At 39.6% G+C, this 22,455-nt stretch overlaps 1 protein-coding gene across 1 annotated transcript in view; it reads right to left on the bottom strand.

Annotated features, from left to right (window-relative positions):
• LOC109911043 (low-density lipoprotein receptor-related protein 1-like) overlaps window positions 1–22,455 on the bottom strand; it is a 1,753,343-nt gene that overhangs the window by 1,019,932 nt on the left and 710,956 nt on the right. The window contains exon 7 of the mRNA XM_048599379.1: window positions 13,476–13,638. Within this exon, the coding sequence (XP_048455336.1) occupies window positions 13,476–13,638 (163 nt within the window). The remainder of the gene's footprint in view (window positions 1–13,475; window positions 13,639–22,455) is intronic.

Genomic DNA, 22,455 nt, shown 5'->3' on the forward strand with positions numbered 1-22,455 from the left:
GTCTTTGGAATCCTTGCTACAGGGAGCTTTGGGGGCAGAGTCCCATGTATATTTAAGGTTGAGATAGATAGATAGATTCTTGATCCAGAGAGGAACAAAGGCTGACAGGGAGCAGGCAGGAAAGTGGATGTGAGGAGTGTTAGATCAGTTGTGATGCTATTGAATGGCAGTGCAGACTGGAGGGGCCAAATGGCCTTCTGCTGTTCTGATTTCTTATGGTCTTAACAAAGAAAGCTAACCTATCTTAAGAACAGAGCATAAAATAAAAAGACGTGGTATGGGCAATTTGACCACTTGAGCCTGCTGCATTATTCAATAAGATCATGGCTGATCTAATTATGATCTCAACTTTATTTTCTCTGCTTTTCCTTGACTCTCCTTTGATCTAAAATTTGACTCACTCAGCCTTGAACACACATATCCGGCATACATTTCTCTCTCGGAAATTTCTCCTCATTTCTATATTAAATAGGAGATCTTTTATTCTGAATCTACTTCTAGCTTCCTCCCCTGTCACTGGGAAACATGGTCTCAAAATGTATTCTGTGAAGCCCTTGCAACTCCCAGTTTGGTGAATAACTGTCCTTGGGCATAAAGCTGAAATGCTTTAAAATTCACTAATCCTTTCTTTATTTTTTTGCTATGATCATTCCTTGAAAATAGTTGATTAGACAATTGCAAGGTCCATCTGAATTAGCAACCTGCTTGGAGGGGTGTGTGTGCATGCTGCTTTTACAAGTTTACTGGGACATGCTTACAATGTCACAACAGATTTAAAATCCATGAGTAAGTAGAAATTATTCTTACCAACCACCAGAGTGTGGTGAATTAATTTGATTTAATGAATAGATTTGTTTTTTAAAAGGACATTGAAAAGATCAATAAGTAAAGGTTTATAAATTATTGAGCTTGATAAGCATTTCTTTCTCCAGCCATTTTCAAAGAAAGCTAAATATCATGATGATTTCAGTGATGATGGAATATATTTATAAATATGTATATATTAAGATAGAGCAAAAATAAACAATGAAAAGTATTTCTATCAATTAACTTGCAGACTCTTGGCTTCTTTGTTTGACTTTTTAATTGTTCTGATTGAAAATATTGGTGGTAATTTTGGACACAAATCTGCCAGTCAAGTCGGGAGACGTCAGAAAATATTGTAATGCTCTATACTTTGTTCACACAAAAAATTAAATGTAAACATTTTATAGAATCTCTACAGTATGGAAACAAGCCATTTGGCCCAATGAGTCCACACCAACCCTCCAAACAGCATCCCACTCAGGCCCCTACCCTGTCCCTGCAACCCTGCATTTTCCATGGCCAACACACCTAACCTACACATCCTTGGATACTATGGAGTATTTATCATGGCCATTCCACCGAACCTGTACATCTTTGGACTGTAGGAGGAAACTGGAGCAAACCCGTGCAGAAACAGGGAGAACATTTGCGTGGAGTTTGCACAGACATCTGAGGGAGAAATCAAACCCAGGTCCCTGGCGCTATGAGGCATCAGTGCTAACCACTGAGCCTCCCACATATGTTGAATAATTTTGTCATTGGTGCTCAAAATATGCAATGAAATTTCTGGATGGAAAAGTTTCTTAATTTTCATCTGTGAAGTAACATTGAAAGCCCCTTTTTAAAATCATTCTCTTACTTTCAACATTATCACTTGCAGTGCTTCTCCATTATAAGATTACAGACCCATAGATTCTTACTTTGTCAGACTGGGTTGTTCATTTAACATTCACTATGATGCAATATCCATTCTGAAACTCATCTTTTTGAGAAAGCACTAGAACAAAGAACAAAGAACAAAGAAAATTACAGCACAGGAACAGGCCCTTCGGCCCTCCAAGCCTGCACTGATCCAGATCCTCTATCTAAACCTGTCACCTATTTTCCAAGGATCTGTATCCCTCTGCACCCTGCCCATTCATGTATCTGTCTAGATACATCTTAAATGACATGCCCGCCTCTACCACCTCCGCTGGCAACGTGTTCCAGGCACCCACCACCCTCTGTGTAAAGAACTTTCCACGCATATCTCCCTTAAACTTTTCCCCTCTCACATTGAAATCATGACCCCTAGTAGTTGAATCCCCCACTCTGGGGAAAATCTTCTTGCTATCCACCCTGTCTATACCTCTCATGATTTTGTAGACCTCAATCAGGTCCCCCCTCAACCTTCGTCTTTCTAATGTAAATAATCTGAATCTACTCAACCTCTCTTTATAGCTAGCACCTTCCATACCAGGCAACATCCTGGTGAACCTCCTTTGCACCCTCTCCAAAGCATCCACATCCTTTTGGTAATGTGGCGACCAGAACTGTACGCAGTATTCCAAATGTGGTCGAACCAAAGTTCTATACAACTGTAACATGACCTGCCAACTCTTGTAGTCAATGCCCCGTCCGATGAATGAAAGCATGCAGTATGCCTTCTTGACCACGCTATCAACCTGCATTGCCACCTTCAGGGTACAATGGACCTGAACACCCAGATCTCTCTGTGCATCAATGTTCCCCAGGGCTTTTCCATTTACCATATAGTTCGCTCTTGAATTGGATCTTCCAAAATGCATCACCTCGCATTTGCCTGGATTGAACTCCATCCGTCATTTCTCCGCCCAACTCTCCAATCTATCTATATTCTGCTGCATTCTCTGACAGTCCCCTTCACTATCTGCTGTCCACCAAATCTTAGTGTCATCTGCAAACTTGCTAATCAGACCATCTATACCTTCCTCTAGATCATTTATGTATATCACAAACAACAGTGGTCCCAACACGGATCCCTGTGGAACACCACTGGTCACAGTTCTCCATTTTGAGAAACTCCCTTCCACTACAACCCTCTGTCTCCTGTTGCCCAGCCAGATCTCTATCCATCCAGCTAGTACAGCCTGGACCCCATGCGACTTCACTTTCTCCATCAGCCTACCGTGGGGAACCTTATCAAATGCTGTACTGAAGTCCAAGTATATGACATCTACAGCCCTTCCCTCATCTATCGAATTTGTCACTTCCTCAAAGAATTTGATCAAGTTGGTAAGACGTGACCTTCCCTGCACAAAACCATGCTGCCTATCACTAATAAGCCCATTTTCTTCTAAATGTGACTAGATCCTATCCCTCAGTATCTTCTCCAGCAGCTTCCCCATCACTGACGTCAGGCTCACCGGTCTATAATTACCTGGATTATCCTTGCTACCCTTCTTAAACAAGGGGACAACATTAGCATTTCTCCAGTCCTCTGGGACCTCACCTGTGCTCAAGGATGCTGCAAAGATATCCGTTAAAGACCCAGCTATTTCCTCTCTCGCTTCCCTCAGTAACCTGGGATAGATCCCATCCGGACCTGGGAACTTGTCCACCCTAATGCCTTTTAGAATACCCAACACTTCACCCCCTCCTTATGCCAACTTGACCTAGAGTAATCAAAAATCTATCCCTAACCTCAACATCTGCCATGTCCCTCTCCTCGGTGAATACCAACGCAAAGTACTCACTAAGAATCTCACTCATTTTCTCTGACTCCTCGCATAACTTCCCTCCTTTGTCCTTGAGTGGGCCAACCCTTTGTCTAGTTACCCTCTTGCTCCTTATGTATGGATAAAAGGCTTTGGCATTTTCCTTAACCCTGTTTGCTAAAAACACTACACTTCATCTATTGCCATTCAGTCAAAAGCTTTTTAAATTCCTTGTACATTCCATTTCCATTAAAAAAATTCCAATTCCAAATGCAAAAATGGAACTTCTTCATCTGAGGAGAAAGAAACTTTTCAATTCCTTCAGTGTTATTGTCCTTTACATCTTATGCATTTATTGGCTGATATTCCTTCCAATTTATAAGGACCGCATTGGAAGTGCACTTTATTACATCCTGCACTTACTCTTGAGCCCAATTAAAATTAAAGATGCATAACTCAGGTGCACAAGTATACACTTGGAAATGCATTATTGGCAGTAGCTAAGAATTTATCAGCAAGTTGAATGCTTCCTGGGTCTTAAAGACAGCTGCATCATTTAAGAGCTAGGTAGGGTAAAACCACATGAGACAGCCAGAAGGATTTTACTTTATTGCAAATCTTGGATCTACATCATTATCTAGATACCTTCTTATGAATAATGCCAAATGTTAAATTAATATGTGCAGCTGGAAGCTACGATTTGCACGCTGGCAGTTTGAACATTATTTAAAGTTTCCATTCTTTCTAAATGCATTTTGTTGCTCTCATGCTGAGTTGGCGGAAGCTTCCAAACATTAGCTGTTGCTGACAAGTTGAGCATTTATTGCTCATATCCTGCTTTGAGAACTTACATCACTGATGTCTAGAGAAAAAGGATTTATCTTAAAGCTGCACTTTTTAGAGCTTCACCCTGACAAAGAATTTTATGTATGAAACAAAAATGAACTCTGTGGAACGTTGCTCCTATTAATCTCATTCTGCTTCAACCGCCAGCAAGACGGGATTAGTACTAAAAGCGCTGCCTTTATCTGTAACAAATTTAAAAATAAACAAACTTTTAAGTAGACATACATTAACACATATAACTGTAATTAAAATAAACATTCTTATCAGGTATTTTTTTCTGGAAAAAATGCAACTGCCTCATACATTTCAATATCAACCACAGATTGGCCAGTGAGAAATTAATTCTGACGTATGTTGGAAACTTCTGCACTCTGATCATATGAAAGGGCAGGATTACCATGAATTGCAAACAACTTATCAACATGGAGAAATGTATGAAAGCTTAATTAAGATAACAAATAGAACAAATCACAATCATTTATTGAAATGAAATATTTTGTTTCTTTTAAGAATATTTTGAATAATGCATGTGTTAGTCAAAAAAAAAACATTTATGTATCCAAGGCCGTGAAATCATAAATCATAGATTTGTTCCTTACCAACCTGCCCGCCACAGATCCATAGGTCCATGTCAGTATCATTAGGAGTAACCACTATACAATCCTTGTGGAGGGGAAGTCCCATCTTCACACTGAGGTATCTTTTACTGTATTGTATGGCATTACTAAATGGGGTAAATTTTGAACTGATCTACAACAGAAGACTGGACATCTACGAGGTGCTGTGAGCAATCAGCAGCAGCATAATTCAACTCAAATGCAACATTCTTGCACAGTATTTTCCCCTATTCTGCGACTGTCAGATCAACACTGGTTTAATGAAGATTGCAGGAGGGCATACCAGGGGCACTACTACGCATACCTAAAGTGAGATGTCAACTTGGTGAAATTACAACACAGAACGACTTGCATGCCAAATAGAATGAGCAGCAAGTGATTGTACAATCAATAGATCAAATCTAAGGCCTGCCTTCCTGCAACCTCCCAGCCATGAATGCTGGTGGACAATTAAAAAACTCACCAACTCATCAAAGGAGGAGACTCTGCAAATATCCCCATCCTCATTGATGGAAGAGCCCAACGCATCAGCACAATAGATAAGGCTGAAACATTTGCAAGAATCTTACACCGGAAATGCCAAGTGGAAGACCATCTTGACCTCATCTAGAGATCCCCAAATCACTGGTGCCCATCTTCAGGCAATTGGATTCATTCCACATGAAATAAAGAAACGGTTATAGGCACTGGTTGCTATGAAGTCTACAAACCCACATTATAATTTGGTAATGATACTGAAGACCTACATTGCCTCAAATTTCTTTTCTGCTGCACAGATCTTCATCGTCTGTCCATGGCAGCAATTTATACATGCTGAAGTCAATACATCAACAAATTAAATGGCATGTGCAGAACTTCCTAGCGGCTGAGCTGCCTCACAGTCATGCATTGTAGAGGGAATGTTGCTGAAAGCATGGGCCGTAGACATGCCATGCTCCTAGCCAAGCTGTTCCAGTACAGCTACAACAGTCGCATCTACCCAACAAATTGGAAAATTGCCCAGGTATATCGAAACACAAAAGTAACCCAACCAGTTACCGCCCCCATCAGTCTATTCTTAATTATAAGTAAAGTGAAGGATGGTGTTACTAACAACACTATCAGGCAGCACCTGCTCAGCAATAACACGCTCAATAACACCCAGTTTAGCCTTTGCCAGAGTCACCCACTTTCTAACCTCATTACAGTCTTAGGACAAAATTGGACAAAAGAGCTGAATTCCAGAGGTGAGGTGAAAGTGACTGCCCTTGACGTGCATTTGATTGAGTGTAGCAAAAATGAGCCCTCATAAAACTGGAATCAAGGGGAAAACTCTCCCCTGGCTGGAGTCATATCTGACACATAGCAAGATGGTTGTGGTTGTTGGGGTTCAATCATCTCAGCTCCAGGACATCTCTGCAGGAGTTCCTCAAGGTAGTGCCCTAGGCCCAACCATCTTCAGCTGCTTCATCAATGATCTTCTCTCTATAATAACATCAGAAGTTGGGATGTTTGCCAGTGAATGCACAACATTCATAATCATTCACAACCCCTCAGATACTGAAGCAGTCCAAGCTTAAATGCAGCAAGATCTGGACAATATCCAGGCTAGGTCTAAGAAGTGACAAACAATATTCATGTCACATAAATGCCAGGCAATAGCCATCTCAAGTAGAACAGCATTCAATGGCATTACAATCACTGAATTCCTGACTATCAGCGTCCTGATCATCACCACTGACCAGAAAGTGAACTGAAACAAGTCAGAGACTAGGAATCCTACACTGCTTAACTCACCTCCTGACTCTCCAAAGCCTGTCTTCCATCCACAAGACAAAAGCCAAGAATGAATGGAATACTCCTCACATGACTTGATAAATGTAACTCCAACAACACACAAGAAGCTTGACAACATCCAAAATAATTGATTGGCACTACAGCAGAAAACATTCACTCAGAACAACACTGATGTTCAGTAACAACAGTGTGCACCATCTCCAGGATTCACTACAGAAATTCACTCAGGTGCCTAAAACAGCACATCCAAACCCATGGCTACTACAGTCAGGGCGAAGAGCAGCAAACACATGGGAACATCAATTGCAACTTCTCCTCTAAACCACTCAGCATCCATGTTTGGAAATACATCTCTGTTCCATTAGTGTTGCTGGGTCAAAGTTCTAGATCTCCTTCCCAAACAATGGTTTTTGAGTAATTATACCAAATCATCTGCAGTGCTTAATGAAGGCAGCTTACCACCACCTTGGAGATAGCAAGAACTTCAGATGCTGGAGCCAGAATCAATACAGTGTGTAGCTGGAGGAACTAGGATCATTGAGTCCACTAGGTTCCATAAGCTGAAATTTAAAAACGATCTGGTACCATATGTATTACTTTCAATGCAGTACTTTGGAAAATAAAAATTTTGCTCCTGGAAGAAATGAAAACTAATCTTACGATAAATGTGGGCAAGGGACTAAAGGTTATCCTGATGTCATGGGTAGCTGTCCCATGTCCATTGGCTTTAAATGTGTCACTGACACAGCATAAACGACCAATCCTCAGAAATCGGGTATATTGACAAGTGTTGAGAAGGAAATTCTTGTCGGGAGGCAGTGTTTACAGGGCAGCTGTGTCATTCGGGTGAGATGGAGGAGGAAGACCCAAGAAAAATTTCCCTAACAGTTTAGTTGGGCAGTAGCATTCTACCTTCACAACTTTAATGAGGTCACAGGCTTTGTGCGAACTGCCTGCTTGTCATCTGCCAACCAGTGAACCATCCTCAATTGTTCCAGTTTGTATACTTTATTTGTCTAATTAACTAATTTATCATATCTAAACAGCTGTCTCTTAAAATTAATACATGATCCAAAGAATTATTTCTGAATGGTTGACAGCCTATGTCTGGTAACTGTGGTTCTGAAACCTCAAAATAAACATACTGCAGTCCTGATGTGTAGGAATATCACAATGCTATCCAGAAAAGATTTCCAGGGTTTTAACCTAGCAACAGTGAAGGAACAATGATATGGTTCCAGGTCAGGAACTGTTTTGATGATCTGTAACTTGAAGCCGGCTTGTAAGTGGTGCTAATCACACAAACCTTTATCCTTCTCAGTCATTGTGTCTGTGCTTTCGGAAGGAGCTTTGGTGAGTTTCGGCAGAGCACATTGTAGATGCCAATGTATGCCTGTGTGGTGGGCTTGAGTGTTGAAGACACTGGACTGGGTGTCAATCTGTTTTGGCCTGGATAATGTCCAGCTTCTTGAGTGTGGCAGGAACTGCATGCATCCAGGCATTTCAATTATATTCCAATAATTCCATTGCATTCCTGACTTGTGCCTTGTAGATGATGAACTCAAACGAAGAAGTCAGTGTATTTGTTACTCACCTCAGAATTCCTAGCCTCTGATTTGTTGTTGTAGCCAATAATATGATACAGTTCAGTTGATGCAGATATAGTTCAGTTTCCAGTCAATGGTAACTGATGTTTTTTTGTAGATAGCAAGACATTTCGTGATGGCAATGCCATTGACTGTCAACGGTTGATGGGTATATTCTCTTTTGTTGGACAAGGTCATTATTTGGAATGTCACTTGCCACTTATAAGCTCAAGCCTGAATGTTGTCCAGGTCTTCTTGAATTTGGACATGGGCTGCTTCAGTACCTGAGGTGAATGATGCTGAACATCGTGAAATTATTAGCGAATTAACCCACTTTGGACCTTATGATGGAAGGAAGTATTTTGATGAAACAGACAGTTAAGCTCAGACTCTACAATAAGGAAATTCTGCAGTGATGTCCTGGGAATGCTCTCCAACAACAACAATTTTTTTTTCTGTGCAAGGTATGACTTCAAGTAGAAGAAAGCATTGACTCTGATTCCCATTGAATCTAGTCTTGCTAGGACTCTATGATGCCATATTTGCTCAAATCATGCCTTGATATCTCATGTCACTTTCAACTCACATCTGAAGTTCATCTTCTTTGCCCATGTTTGGACCAAAGTTCTAATGTGGCCAGGAGTTGATTGGCCCTGGCAGAATTTCAACTGGACATTATTGTGCACTTTCTTACTGATCAAGTGCCAACTGATAGTTCTGTTGACAACACCTTTCATCAAAGCTCTGTTAATCAAGAGTCAATTGATGGGGTAGTAACTGACTGGGCAGGGTGAATTTACCCTGCTTTTCGTGTACAGGACAGACTTGGGAAATTTTCCACCCTGCTGCATAATTTCCAGTGTTGTAGCTTTACTGGAAGAGTTTGGCTAGGGCATAGCTAATTCTGCAGCACAAGTGTACAATACTGTTATGCGAATATTGTCAAAGCTCATAGCCTTTGCAATATAGAATGTCTTCAGCCATTTCTTGATATTATGTGGAGTGAATTGAATTGACTGAAGAATGATACCTGTGATTTTGAACTCAGGACGAGGCCAAGATGGATTATCCATTCGGCAGTTCTGGCTGAGGATGACTGTGAATGCCTCAGCAGTTTCTTCCGTACTGATGTTTTGGGCTCCCTCATCACCGAGGCTGAGGATCTCTGTGAACCTGCCTTCTCCTGTTATTTGTTTGTTCATCTACCACCATTCACGGTAGGACTGCAGAACTTAGATCTAATTTGTTTGTTATGGGATTGATTTGCCCCATTAATTGCATGCTGCTTCTGCTGTTTGGCACACAAGTAGTCCTGTGTTGCAGCTTCATCAGGTTAGCACCTCACTTTTAGGTATGACTGGTGCTGCTCCTGGAAATCCCTCTTGTTATGTTCATGGAAATTGCATTTATTCCAGAAAAGTCTGCTAAGAATGTATCTGAGTTTTGTTTTCACATATATTTTACTGCATATTTATTGACTTAATTTTTCATTTAATTGGATGAAAATCAAAATTTTTTATCACTAATTCAGTTTGCTTGAATGAAGCAAAGAGAACAACACCTGCTGTAATATTTACATTGGTGTACAGCCAAACCATTTGTAGTGTAAGTTAAAGTAAAACTCAGTACTACATCAAGGGGAAAAACTGACTGTCAGTTGTTTAATTGCCCTTTATGTACCCTCTACCTTCTCCACCCCATTTTCCTTTGAATTTAATTCAAAACTCTCTGCATTCTTTTTTTCATTTCCAAAAGTTGGTAGTCATTTGAATATTGATACTTTTTGAACTTTTGATCCACTTCAGGTAGCAATAAGAAGACATTTAAAGGAGCATTGCTCATTGCTAAATCAAATTCATATATTTTCATTCACAAAAAAAAGCAAATTAATGAAAATGAGGATAAGAAAATCTACTTTAGGATCAGGTTTTGAGGTAATACTAGTAACAACTTCTGGCGTCAACATGCGTGCAGTTAAACAGGGAAGTTGCTATGAGCAATTCTATGCTTCTAACAAGAATGCACTGTTGGGGTGCCACTCAGGATGCAGTCAATTTGGAATCAATGAACTGATGAGAATTTCTACTCACATATTTTTAACTTCAAAGTATCACAAAAACATTTTGAGAGACATAGAGGTATATCCGAGTGATCAGACAGAAGAATTGTAGGGTTGGGATGCCAATGATTGCTTGACCACAGTTTGTTTATGGAAAGCCATTATCTTTATACGCCTGGTTTGCACACATTGCACAATTGATCCAATAGCTGCAATCAGCCTTTTATTTGCCAAAGTGGTTGTAATACAACTTGTATAATGGCCTAGCACTGTAGAACGAGTGCATCCTGTTATGAACCAACCAAATCTCCTCAAAACATACCAAAGAGATAGTTTAGACCCTAACTTCTATCTTATTTCAAGGCAAGCATAAGGCATTGCATTCCAGGTGTGATTCGATGGTCAAACTACCAGGTATTAAGCAAAACCCACTTTATTCTTACACCACAGTTAAATTACAAACAAATAAAGAAGAATTGGCATAACGTTAACTCTATTGAAATACTTAACAAAATAATATCTTCTTTCACAAATACTCATCAACTGTTCCAATATAGCAGCATCCCATTTACACACCCTTGGCAAAGGCAAATTCAGCAAAACAGATTTCTTTCACTTGCTATCTCCTTCAGTCCAGGAGAAGGAACACTAATAGACTGAATCTAGCAGCACAGAGAGAACTCTGCTTTTGTAGCAGCAGAGAGACAGCTGTTTCTAGCAGCTTCAACTCCAAAAAATCTTAACTTCAACAACTGAAAGCAGAACTTAAATCCTGGGTCAATCATGCTTATGTCTAATTTTTTTTAAAAATCCAAACCTATTTACTCTGTCTTCCATGGAGCAAACACCTTGACACCAGACTTACAACACCTCTCAACAAGAGAAACAAGACAGAACAATCCCTCTTAGAAGCACACCTCATCACAATTCTAACTATTGCCAAGAGACTGGGCATTGATGCACGTCGTGTGTTGTCTATAGTCTCATATTAGTTGCGCTCTGAAAGAATGGAATAATTTTGCTATCAGGTGCATGACAGAGAGCTGGCATAAGGCACCAGAAAAACAATCAACCTGAAGCCTTGCAACATGGATGAAGCTTGCAATACTAAAAAGGGAAAACAAGGTGTACAGCTGGATGAACACAGCAGGCTAAGCAGCATCAGAGGAGCAGGAAGGCTGACGTTTCGGGCCTAGACCCTTCTTCAGAAATTTCAGACATTATTTAGCCAGATGGGTTTTTCCAACAATTGGTATTATTCAGTAGATTCTTAGTTCCAAATTTGTTTTTAAATTAAATTCAACTTCTACCACCTGCTCTGATGGAATTCAAACCTGGGTCAATCCCCAGAACATTAGGTGAGTTTCTGGATTAAAAAGCTACCGATAATACCACTAGGCCATCGCTTCCCCTCAGTGTGTTTCCTTTTGTAGAAGTCCACTGCAAAGAAAGGCATCTCCAGCACTTGTCTGAATGGAATCAAATGAATCAAAAACTCCTAGTCACAGCCAGTTTGAAAGCAGGGGGGAATACTGTCCTTGCTGGCTTCTGAGTGGCAGCATGAGCTGGCAGATTTCAGTGAAGACCTTTTCTGGGAAAGATTGATCATGGCTGAAGTTTAGGTGGGAGAACAGCTTCCTAAACACATTTTATAGATTCAGCCTCCTGCAAAGATGCCTTCTATCCCTCCTCCCCCTTGCTATAGCATTTCCTGCTTTGTCTTGCCTTACTTGACTCTTCCATTTATGCTCAATTCCAAAGGAAGACTTATGAACCCATCCAGATTCAAAGCAACTTGTTTGTGCAAGCTTACTCATGTAAGAAAAATAACATCGGCACTTGCTATCGCAATTTTTGTATATGAGTGAAATTTTAATCAACTTTAGAATACAACTCACAGAAATATAGCAATATCCAATTGAAATAAACTAGCAACTAACCCATAGGAAGCTGACAAACACTTTATATAACAAGGTGTTGTTTTCTTCAAATTTTTTAATACTTCTGGTCAAAATTTGCAAGGTTACCGGAGGATATAGGCTGGAGCATGGAGGTCCATTAATAGGAGATTGAGCTCAGATGACTTCACAATACGCCTACTCTGTATGCCTGCTACAGATAGTCAGGGATTGCTAGCTGTTCAATGGCTAGAGGCGAGTCTTCAGCCTCTATGGTGAATAAGTCCCATCTCAGAGAGTTGGTGCTCGCCCTCTAGTTCCCAGATTTATCATCCTGAGGGAAAAAGAGGGCAGGAAGCCTGAAAGAAGGGAAAAATGGAGAGGGCTGGTGGTAGTGGTGGAGAGGATGAAGGAAAATAAGAGGATGGAGAAACCTCAGTGAGGAGCCCTCCAACATGTACAGGGGCCTATAAAAGTGCACTGTCCCACCACCCACCACTCCTTGTTGTTCAGTAAAAGCTACTGGGCTGAATAAGTAGTGGTGTATTGCTGCCATGGGTATCATGCCAGTGATGGTGGAAATTGACCCTTACGTGACCATTAATAAAGCATGAGTCTCTCAATTGGTCCATGATGGGCAAGTTGCCTGAAAACTCCAATGTTGGCTGTTACATTGCAGAGAGTATAGGTGTAGGGTGGGCAATTGGCATCAGGAACAGCATGGGCTACCCAATTCTGCAGCCCCATCCTTCCACAAACTGCCTTAGACTTGTATGCCTTTATCCCTTTACCAAGATGACAACTGACATACTCTGTCTCAGAAAGATATCTGTGAATCGAAAGGATCATTTGGTGCTCTAAAATAAGGTTCTCGCCCAATTCCATAACCCCTTCCCCCATTACTTTCCATAAAGACCTACCAGTTCCATTAATTAGCTGCATAAGATATCATCAAACATTGTTCACAATTAAAATTAACCTTTTTGATACTGACTTTATGACACATGAAAGACTCTTTAGCAATTTGTATCTGTATGATCAATAACAGACTCCTATTCATCACTACTTCGATAACCGTGTTGATTCATCCTGAATTAAATTGAATGCAGTTTATACACCAGCTGGCAATTTTAACATAGTACACACATACCATTTTATAGAAATTAAACCACCTGCAGTAACCTGTTTAGAATATAAGTAAATAAACTCACCCCATGGCTGGATCAAGGGCAATTCCTTTGGGATTGTGTAGCTCCAGATCTAGTAGTGTAATACAAGTATCACCATTTTGATTGCACACAAATATTCGGTCACTGACATCATCCACAAAGTAATAGTTTCCAGTAAGCCAGTCTATAGCCATTTGTTCCACATCTGCCAAAGCAAAAGTAACACATTAGATCAAAAATGCAGGACAATTTATTGGCGAGTCGACTGCTGTGCAAGGAAAAAATATACCCTTTCATGCTTGCAAATTTATTTTAGTATCTTGGTCAGATCTTCAGGTAATTTGTGCTCAAGAATTTCTTATATAACTATGTAATCCTCTCCATCAGAAATATACTACTTTGATCTTTGATCATTTTTCAATGTCTGGTATTCAAGTGGAGAAAAAAAGTAGGTTCAAACAGTAATAAAAGTTCTTAAAGAATCCAGCATGCTTTTCCACAGAGAAACAATGTTCTATAATGTTTTTTTTGTTTAACTCAGAATGTTAATCAAGTCTGTTTTATAAAGACATAAGGACTTTCTCGGACTTACCAATTCATTAACCTTCAAGTTTCTTCAAATAAAGCAAGACTCACTAAAATAAGTGAAGTCACAATGCCTCTTTATTATAATTAGCCTTCCTTTCTTCTGCCTGATTTTTTTCTACCAAGCAGGTTGTGAAATTTTTTTTTCATTTTTTACTCTATGAAATGTTTTCAGCTATCAAAATGACAAGTCTATCAACTTTCTTGCATTTGACAAGAGACTTAAATGAAAGATCATTATCTGACCATCCGCTTAGGATTTCAATTTACAATGCAAGTGCTGTGTTTCTAACTCCCAGAATTATTTTTCCTTTTTTGCCTTCTCTTGTTAGAGAGTGAGAAGAACCAAGAGATTACTGCAGAAGCAAAGCGATTTATTGTGATACAGAAAGACCTGTGTTGAATCAATAAGCTATGTCATGGACTTTCTCCACTCTTAAATGTTGGAATCATCTGACTGCAACAACTACTCTCCAAGGAGAGAAAGTACACAAAGTAACTCGCAAACTACCCAAGCCATTGAAAATAGAACAATATAAATGTTAGAACAATATAAATATAAGAACAAAAAGCGAAGTCAGAAAGAAAATCAGCATACATGATAAGAAAAGTGAGAGCATCGTCACAGTTGAATATGTGAATGTCACATAAAAGAAGTAATGCATAATTTTCATAATATTTGTAGACTTGGTGTGAGCAGACCTTAGATATGCAACTGGTGACTAAAAATGAAATATCTGACAATTTCCCAACCTTAGTACTCTTTTTAAACATCACCGATCATTTACAAATTTTCACGAGTGATGGTTGCAACATGTGATTCACCCACACTTTTGTTTCTGGTACAAGTTTATGACAGTTTTGTGCTGTCTGCTGTTTTGCATGATTGCTGAATGTCACAGTGTTGAGACACTGTTCATCTCTGCAGAGGAGGCTAAATTTATCCAAGGCTAGCAGCACATAGAGCTTGCCTGCGCTTCTTGGAAGGGAGATACATTGTAGCAGTACTGGCTTCTTGAACTGTTTACAGAAGAAATTCTGAAAAGGATTCAGCATAAACTATGATGCAACAGGAGGATGAGGATGCTCCAAGGTTCTCTGATGATGCATTGGAAGAAATGGAGAAGAACAGGGATCTAATTTATTCATAGGGATCAGGAGTGTTAATAGACAAACTTTGAAATGATAAAGTGAGCATACTGACATGGCTATCATTGGTAGAAACCTAGAGCCAATGACCTGAATGCAATGATGTAAAAAATTCATGACCTCACATATGTGCAAAGTCAATGAAAGCATTTTCAAGAAATTTCAAACATCATTGGCTGAAAGGAGCTCAATGCAGAAAGGTTCTTGGCCTCAGTAACCTTCGTAATAATTGATCATATCACTGTTGTTCTCCTTTGAAGTTACAAGTGTGGCAGAAATGAGTAGAGGGTTTCAGTAAATCTACCCATATGGAAATACGGATGCTTGACATGCTATTTCCTGCTAAGATCAAGGTAGCAGAATTGCTTTCTGAATGTCTTTGGTTCATATGGATTCTTGCTCAGAGCCATCCTCCACTTTCCTCTTTCAACAGCTTGTCCTACTCTGCGTATTCTCTCAGTCATGTTGTATTCCAAGTTAAGTGCAGGTGACCGCACCCGAATGATGTAATGTGCTCTGCACAGAATCCCTGCAGGTCAAAGACTTTGCATGAACAATGAACTGCCTGGATATGTTATTAATTTTACAGAACACTGGTAAACAATCACTTCCACAATTACAACAACAGGAAAAAGAGAATCAATCAGGAACAAGGGTACAAGAAGTTGGTGATCTCTCTAAATAGTGCTGACTAAGTATCCTCTCTGATATTGAACATCCTTTCAGCTAAAATGCTGAGATCCAAAATGGTAATGTTGGTGCCAATTCAATGTTAAATTCTGATTGACATCACGACCTGTATGTTCTACCTATTTCCATTGGATGGTCATTGTAAGCCCATTCACATCCTCATTAAAATATCATCTTGGACGCTCGTGTCAGAAGTGTGCTTGTGATGTACTTCATATATCCTATTTTGGAGCCGGAATGCCATTTGTAGCATGAAAATACTGTATACTAATGTGTCAAGTTGTGCTTCCTTAGTTTTATGAGGGTGTTTAATCCAGGAAGAGTCTAAGATGATAATTGAATGAACTTTTATTAAAAAAGCTTTCTCAGCATGAAGGGATTTTAAGTCCCTTGTCAGAGGAACAATATTTCTCAGTTCAAATGACATAGATTTGATGCATGGGATTAGACTTTTGAGTCCTTTTCAGGACAGATTCAAGCATTGTCAACCTTACAACAATTTCATTGTGACAGAGAAGGTCATTTTCTTCTTGTTTGCTTCAAATATAGGTTATTTGACAAAGATTTCTTTTAACTTCCAGTACTCTGTTTACAGTCTCAAAAAGCAATCAGAAATACAAATATGAAACAATTTTGCTATTCAGGTGATTTCAGCAAAGGCAGTGACATATAGAATTGCTCGTCAAAACTTCTTAAACTCACACAGTGCCAAAGCTCTGTGAGTTCACAGAAGTTGTTGGAAAAATTGGGCAGAAATAAAACTTTGTTATTAAAAGGGATTGTCCAGGCACATTGGAACCTAGCCTCAAATTACTTTCTTGTTTTCCATGTACTCCTGCTGCCTCAACAATAAAGAAAAAAATAGTTGACAACAACCTGGCCATAACACAAGGCTAGAATTCTTGTTACACAAAAGAATCATCCCTCTGGATCAAAAATTTAAAATGGCAGCTTTATGTCTGCATACTATTTAAAATCACTGAAGAAGATATCTAGCAAACAGTGATTTGCTATCTTTAAAAACAAACTTGATAACGTAGTACATTTGGAAAACTGGGAACAAAATGGGTAGTGCTGGAAGGTTGCTTTTTGGACTGGAGGTCTATGACCAGTGGTCACTGCTTTTTGACATTTATATAAATGTTCTGGATGTGAATATAGGAGGAATGGTTAGTAAGTTTACAGATGACACCAAAACTGGTGACGTAGAGGACAGTGAATAAGGTTACTTTAGAGTAGAATGGAACCTTGATCAGATGGGCGATGGGCTGAGGAGTAGCAGATGGAGCTTAATTTAAATAAATGTGAATTGTTACATTTTGGTAGGGCAAATCAGAGCAGGACATATATACTTAATGGGAAGGTCCTGGGGAGTGTTTCCAATCGAAGAGGCCTAGGGGTGCAGGTTCATAGTTCCTTGGAAGTGGAGTCACAGGTAGACAGAGTAGTGAAGAAGGTATTTGGTATGCTTGCCTTTTTTATTCACTGCATTGAATACAAGAGTTGATAGGTTATATTGCGACTGCATAGGACATTGCTTAGGCCATTTTTGGAATACTGCATTCAATTCTGGTATCCCTGCTTTAGGAAATATGTTGTGAAAGGGTTCAGAAAAGATTTACAGGGATGTTGCTAGGGTTGGAGGGTTTGAGTTATAGAGAAAGGCTGAAAAGGCTGGTGTTATTGTCCCTGGAGCGTCATTATGAGGGGTAACCTTATAAAAGTTCATAAAATCATGAAGAGCATGGATAGGGTGAATAGTCAAGGTCTATGGAATAGGATGCAGACAGATCTACAGTTTATAGTGGACAGAGGCTGAAGCAGTAGAGGATGAAAGTAATCGAGTCTGAAGGAGATAAATTTGTGAATGTGACTTTCAATAGTAACTGCAATGAATAGAAATTCAGTCTGGTACAAATAACAACATTTAATAGGCATCTGGATGTGTATATGAATGGGAAGGGTTTAGAGGCATATGGGCCAAATGCTAGTAAATGGGACTAGATTAATTTAGAATATCTGGTTAGCATGGATGAGTTGGACTGAAGGGACTGTTTCTGTGCTGTTCATTTCCATGAGTTTGTGACACGAAACAGATCTCAAAAACTCATACCCAGTTATTTAGTTATCATTCACATCACATTTATCTTCATAGGGTTGTACTGAATGAGGAAGACACTTACAATCTTCTTCCGATCCAGATTCACAAAATGTCAGACAGGCTCACTGCTTTGTGTTGCAACTTTATACACTTAGAGAAGATTGTACATATTATGTTTCCTCAGCAACAGGGAGCTTGTTTGGAATTAATAAATAATAGAATGTGTACGGCACAGAAAAAGGCTATATGGCTCATCATGTATTCACTTAATGCCTCTCTACCGCTGTTTTCTCTTAGTTGTGCAAATGTTTTCTCTTCAGAATATGATCCATTTACTTTTAAAAGTTTTGTTCACTTTACCTCCACCACACTGGCAGGCAATGCACTCAAATTCCTAACTACTTGCTGTGTAAACTATTCTCTCCTCCTGTCTCTCTTGTTCCTTTTGCCAATCATTCGAAATCTAAATGCTGTCTCATTCTCAATCCTTATACTAATCACCACTGTTTTTTGCTATCTATTCTGTCGAGACACCACATAATTTTAAATATCTGTATGAAATCTCTCCACAATCTTCTGGTCTCCAAGGAAAACATCCCAGCTTCTCCAGTTTAATTACACAACTGATATTCCTCATCCCTGCTTTCTGTCTTATGCATTCATTAAAATTGTGATATCTAACTGGACAGATATAGACCCAGTATTAGGCTATTCAGCCCATCGAGTCTGCTCCATCACTCAATCATGACTTATATGTTTCTCAAACCTGTTCACCTGCCTTCTCCTCATAATCCTTAACCCGCGCACTAATCAAAAATCTATCAACCTTCATCTTAATATTCAATGATTTGGCCTCCAAAACCTTCAGTGCCAATGAATTTAAATTAACAACCAAAGGGTCGTCCCTTCACTCTGAGGCTGTGCCCTTGGGTCCTACTCTCTCCTACTAGTAGAAACTTCTTCTCCACATCTATTCTAAGCAGGCCTGTCAGTGTTCTGTAAGTTTCACTGAGATCACCCCTTATCCCTCCAAACTCTATTTAGGACTCCCTGAGTCCTCAACTGCTCCTTATATTCAAGCCGTTAATTCCTGGAATCATTCTTGTAAACACCCTTTGGATCCTTCCTTAGATACAGGGCACAAAACTGCTCACAATACTCTAAATGCTGTCTGACCAGAGCCTGATACAGCCTCAGCTGTACATCTCTTCTCCTACCATTGCATTTATCTTCCTAACTGCCAAATGAACCTGCATGTTAAGCTTAAATGAATCCTGAACTAGAACTCCTAAGTCCCTTTGTGCTACAGATTTTTGAAGCTTCTCCCAAATTAGAAAACAGTCTACCATTCTATTCTTCCTACCAAAGTGCATATCCTCAAAATTTTCCACATTGTACTTCATCTGCCACCTCTTTGCCCACTATCCTACCCTAACCAAGTCCTCCTGCAGCCTCCCTGCTTCCTCAACGCTGCCTGTCACCTATCTTTGTGTCATCTGCAAACCAGCAACAATACCCTTAGTTCCTTCTTCCAGACCATTAATGTATAACGTGAACAGTTACTATCCCAACTCTGACCCCTGCAGAACTCCACTGCTCACTGGCTGCCATACTTAAAAAGAATCATTTGTACCTACTGTCTGCCTTCTGCCAATCAAGTAAACCTCAATGCATGCCAGGTCATCATCCCTCACATATGGGCTCTGATCTTATTTATCAGCCTCCTGTGCAACATCTTGTTCAGAAATCCTTCTGGAAATCCAATAGATCATTTCTACTGGCTCTCTTTTGTCTAACTTCCTCATTATCTCCTTAAGGAATTCTAACAGATTTGTCGGGCATGACCTTCCCTTAATGAAGCCATACTGACTCAGCTGTATATTACCACGCATGGAGCACTGTAGTTAATGCTGAGCAGGAGTTTCAAAATAAACATATCCAATCTTCTTTGCTTTTATACTCTATAGCTGAGAAACCAAATAAATAAATACATAGATTGCCACTCTGCTCCATTTTTATGAAACTAAACAGCTCTGCATTTCTGATGATATCCCAATCAGGGCTTCCTCAGAAATCAGGAACAGTACTTTCATTTTGACAGTTTCCTGGAGCATAGACCAGTAAGGGAAAGGCCTACCAGGCCATTGCAGTCCAGCGATGTATTCTGAAACAAAACAGCCCAACATCACAGGCAGCCACTTTGACAGTTCTTGTGCAAGTGTATATACATAAGGTAAGAGTGCCTAGTGAGTAGGGTCTTAGTGTGTCAAGTACATAAAGTGCCCATCGAGCAAAGGTAGGTTGGCAGGCATGTATGGTGCCAAATGTAAATGTCAAGTGGATAGAGTAACAAGTGGGCAGGTTGTCAAGGATGTAGCTTGCCAGTTAGGTAGGTTGCCAGTTGGCTAGGACGTGGTAAAGTGCAGGATGCAATGTGGCAGGAATGTGATGATGTATTAAGGGAATGTACGGTCAACTTGGAGGAATCTGGCTGAAGTGGGGTTCTGTGTTGAATTCTAGGGCCTGGGGCAGTGTCAAGTCCGACAACAAGGTTGACAGCCCCATTACCAGAGAAAAGAGAGATCGGGTCTCGACTGGGGTGAAGGGATACAGTTGGTAGCAGGAGGTCAGGAGTTGAACAGAAGGTTTTGGGGGTCCATAGTAGGTGCATTTGGTCGTTCATCCCAGGGGATTTTAGGTCCAGTGTCATTACAGGCATTGCTGGCGTTAGCGGCAGGGGAAGGGAATTCGGTTCCAGAGAACAGAGGAATGGGGTCTGGTTCAGGGTGAATGTGGAGCTTGTCTGGAGTGGAAGAAGGGGTATCAAATCTCAGCAGGGAAGAAGGGATCAGGTTGCGGAGTGTGATGAGTGGAGTTGTTAGATCCTGGGATGGAGGATGATGATCCCTTAAATCTAATGATTTACATCATCAAGTGTTGAAAGAAATTACCATTGAGATAGTGGATGATGCCCATCTTCCAAAATTTAGATACTTTGATGATTTCAGCAGTTTGCAAAGTGGCAAATGTGTCTCCACTATTTAAGAAAAGAAGGAGGGAGAAAATAGGGAATTACAGTATCATTAGCCAAGCATCAATCAGAAGGAAAATGGTCGGATTTATAACAATGTATTTGTTAACAGGGCACATCGAAAATGATATTAAGGTTGAGCAGTCAACTTGGATTTATAAAAAGGAAATCACATTTAACAAATCTGTTAGAATTTTTGAGGTTGTAATTTGTAAAATATAAGAAGGGGAAGCTGATGGATGTAGATATAGAGCCTTGGTGAGACCATACCTGGAGTAACAAGGGCAGTTTTATTCTCCTTACACATGGATAGGTATTCTTGCCATTAAGCGAGTGTAATGAAGATTCGCTAAACTAGTTTCTGTGATGGAATGTGTTGAGGCAAAAAAAAATAAACTTAATTAAAAGAGACTATTGACGTTCTGAAAGTTATAACAGCGACTTTACATTCCTTCCCAGACATAAACATTTCTCTCATATTGGCACTCTTATTCCTCCTTTCCCTTTATAAGTGTTAGGGCTGCCCATAAAATGGCTGCTGGGGTTCTTAGTTAACATAAAATTGCCCAAAGAAGACTGTTAGCTGAAGCAGTAATTTGCAGAGTCAAAATCATGACATTGATAGTCTTAGCAACCAAGTAAAATAATAAAGTGTCCCATAGACATCACATAGTAGGGTCTTATTGAGAAGAAATTATGAATAAGAAAAAAAATGCCATATTACAATCATCTAAAGGTAATTTGCTTTATATGTATACACATATACATACACACACATATACGTATATAATGGTACTTTTTAATACATTTGAAATCAAAGATTTAATTGGATTCATGTAAACAGTTAGCTTTAGGCCCTGAGACTGTCTTGATAAGGAACACCCTTGAAAAACTTTCATAGACACCTCTTTTACCAGTTAGTTCAACATTTATTATTTAGTAAATGTTAGAAGAAAGGTCTGATCCCACATTAATTAAGAGTCTTTAGGTGACTGTCATTACACATTATATACACCTATAAAATCGAAATACAACTAACATATAAGGGGTTTAACCGAATTCCTATGGACAAACAATCTTAGACAGTGGGGAGAAGTTCCCATCCTGTTAGCAGGGATGATTGAATAACAAGTACTAGAGTGTGGTTGAATTGTGAAAGCCCAAGGATAGGTAGTAAAGGAGGCTGGTAAACTTCATGAGATCGTGGAAAGACTTAAAATTGTCCATTAATTTGTCGATCAATGACCATGCAGTCACATAATTAACTTGATTGGATGTGTATGTAATCAATGAATAATATTGGTTTGTAATTGTCAAAGGTAAGCTGAAAACAAATGTGTGAGAGTTTAAAAAAAGTAGGAACTGCAGATGCTGGAGAATCTGAGATAACAAAGTGTAGAGCTGGATGAACACAGCAGGCCAAGCAGCATCAGAGGAACAGGAAGGCTGACGTTTCGGGCCTAAAC

This window comes from Rhincodon typus, chromosome 7, assembly GCF_021869965.1.
Source record: "Rhincodon typus isolate 14 chromosome 7, sRhiTyp1.1, whole genome shotgun sequence".
Lineage (NCBI taxonomy): Eukaryota > Metazoa > Chordata > Chondrichthyes > Orectolobiformes > Rhincodontidae > Rhincodon > Rhincodon typus.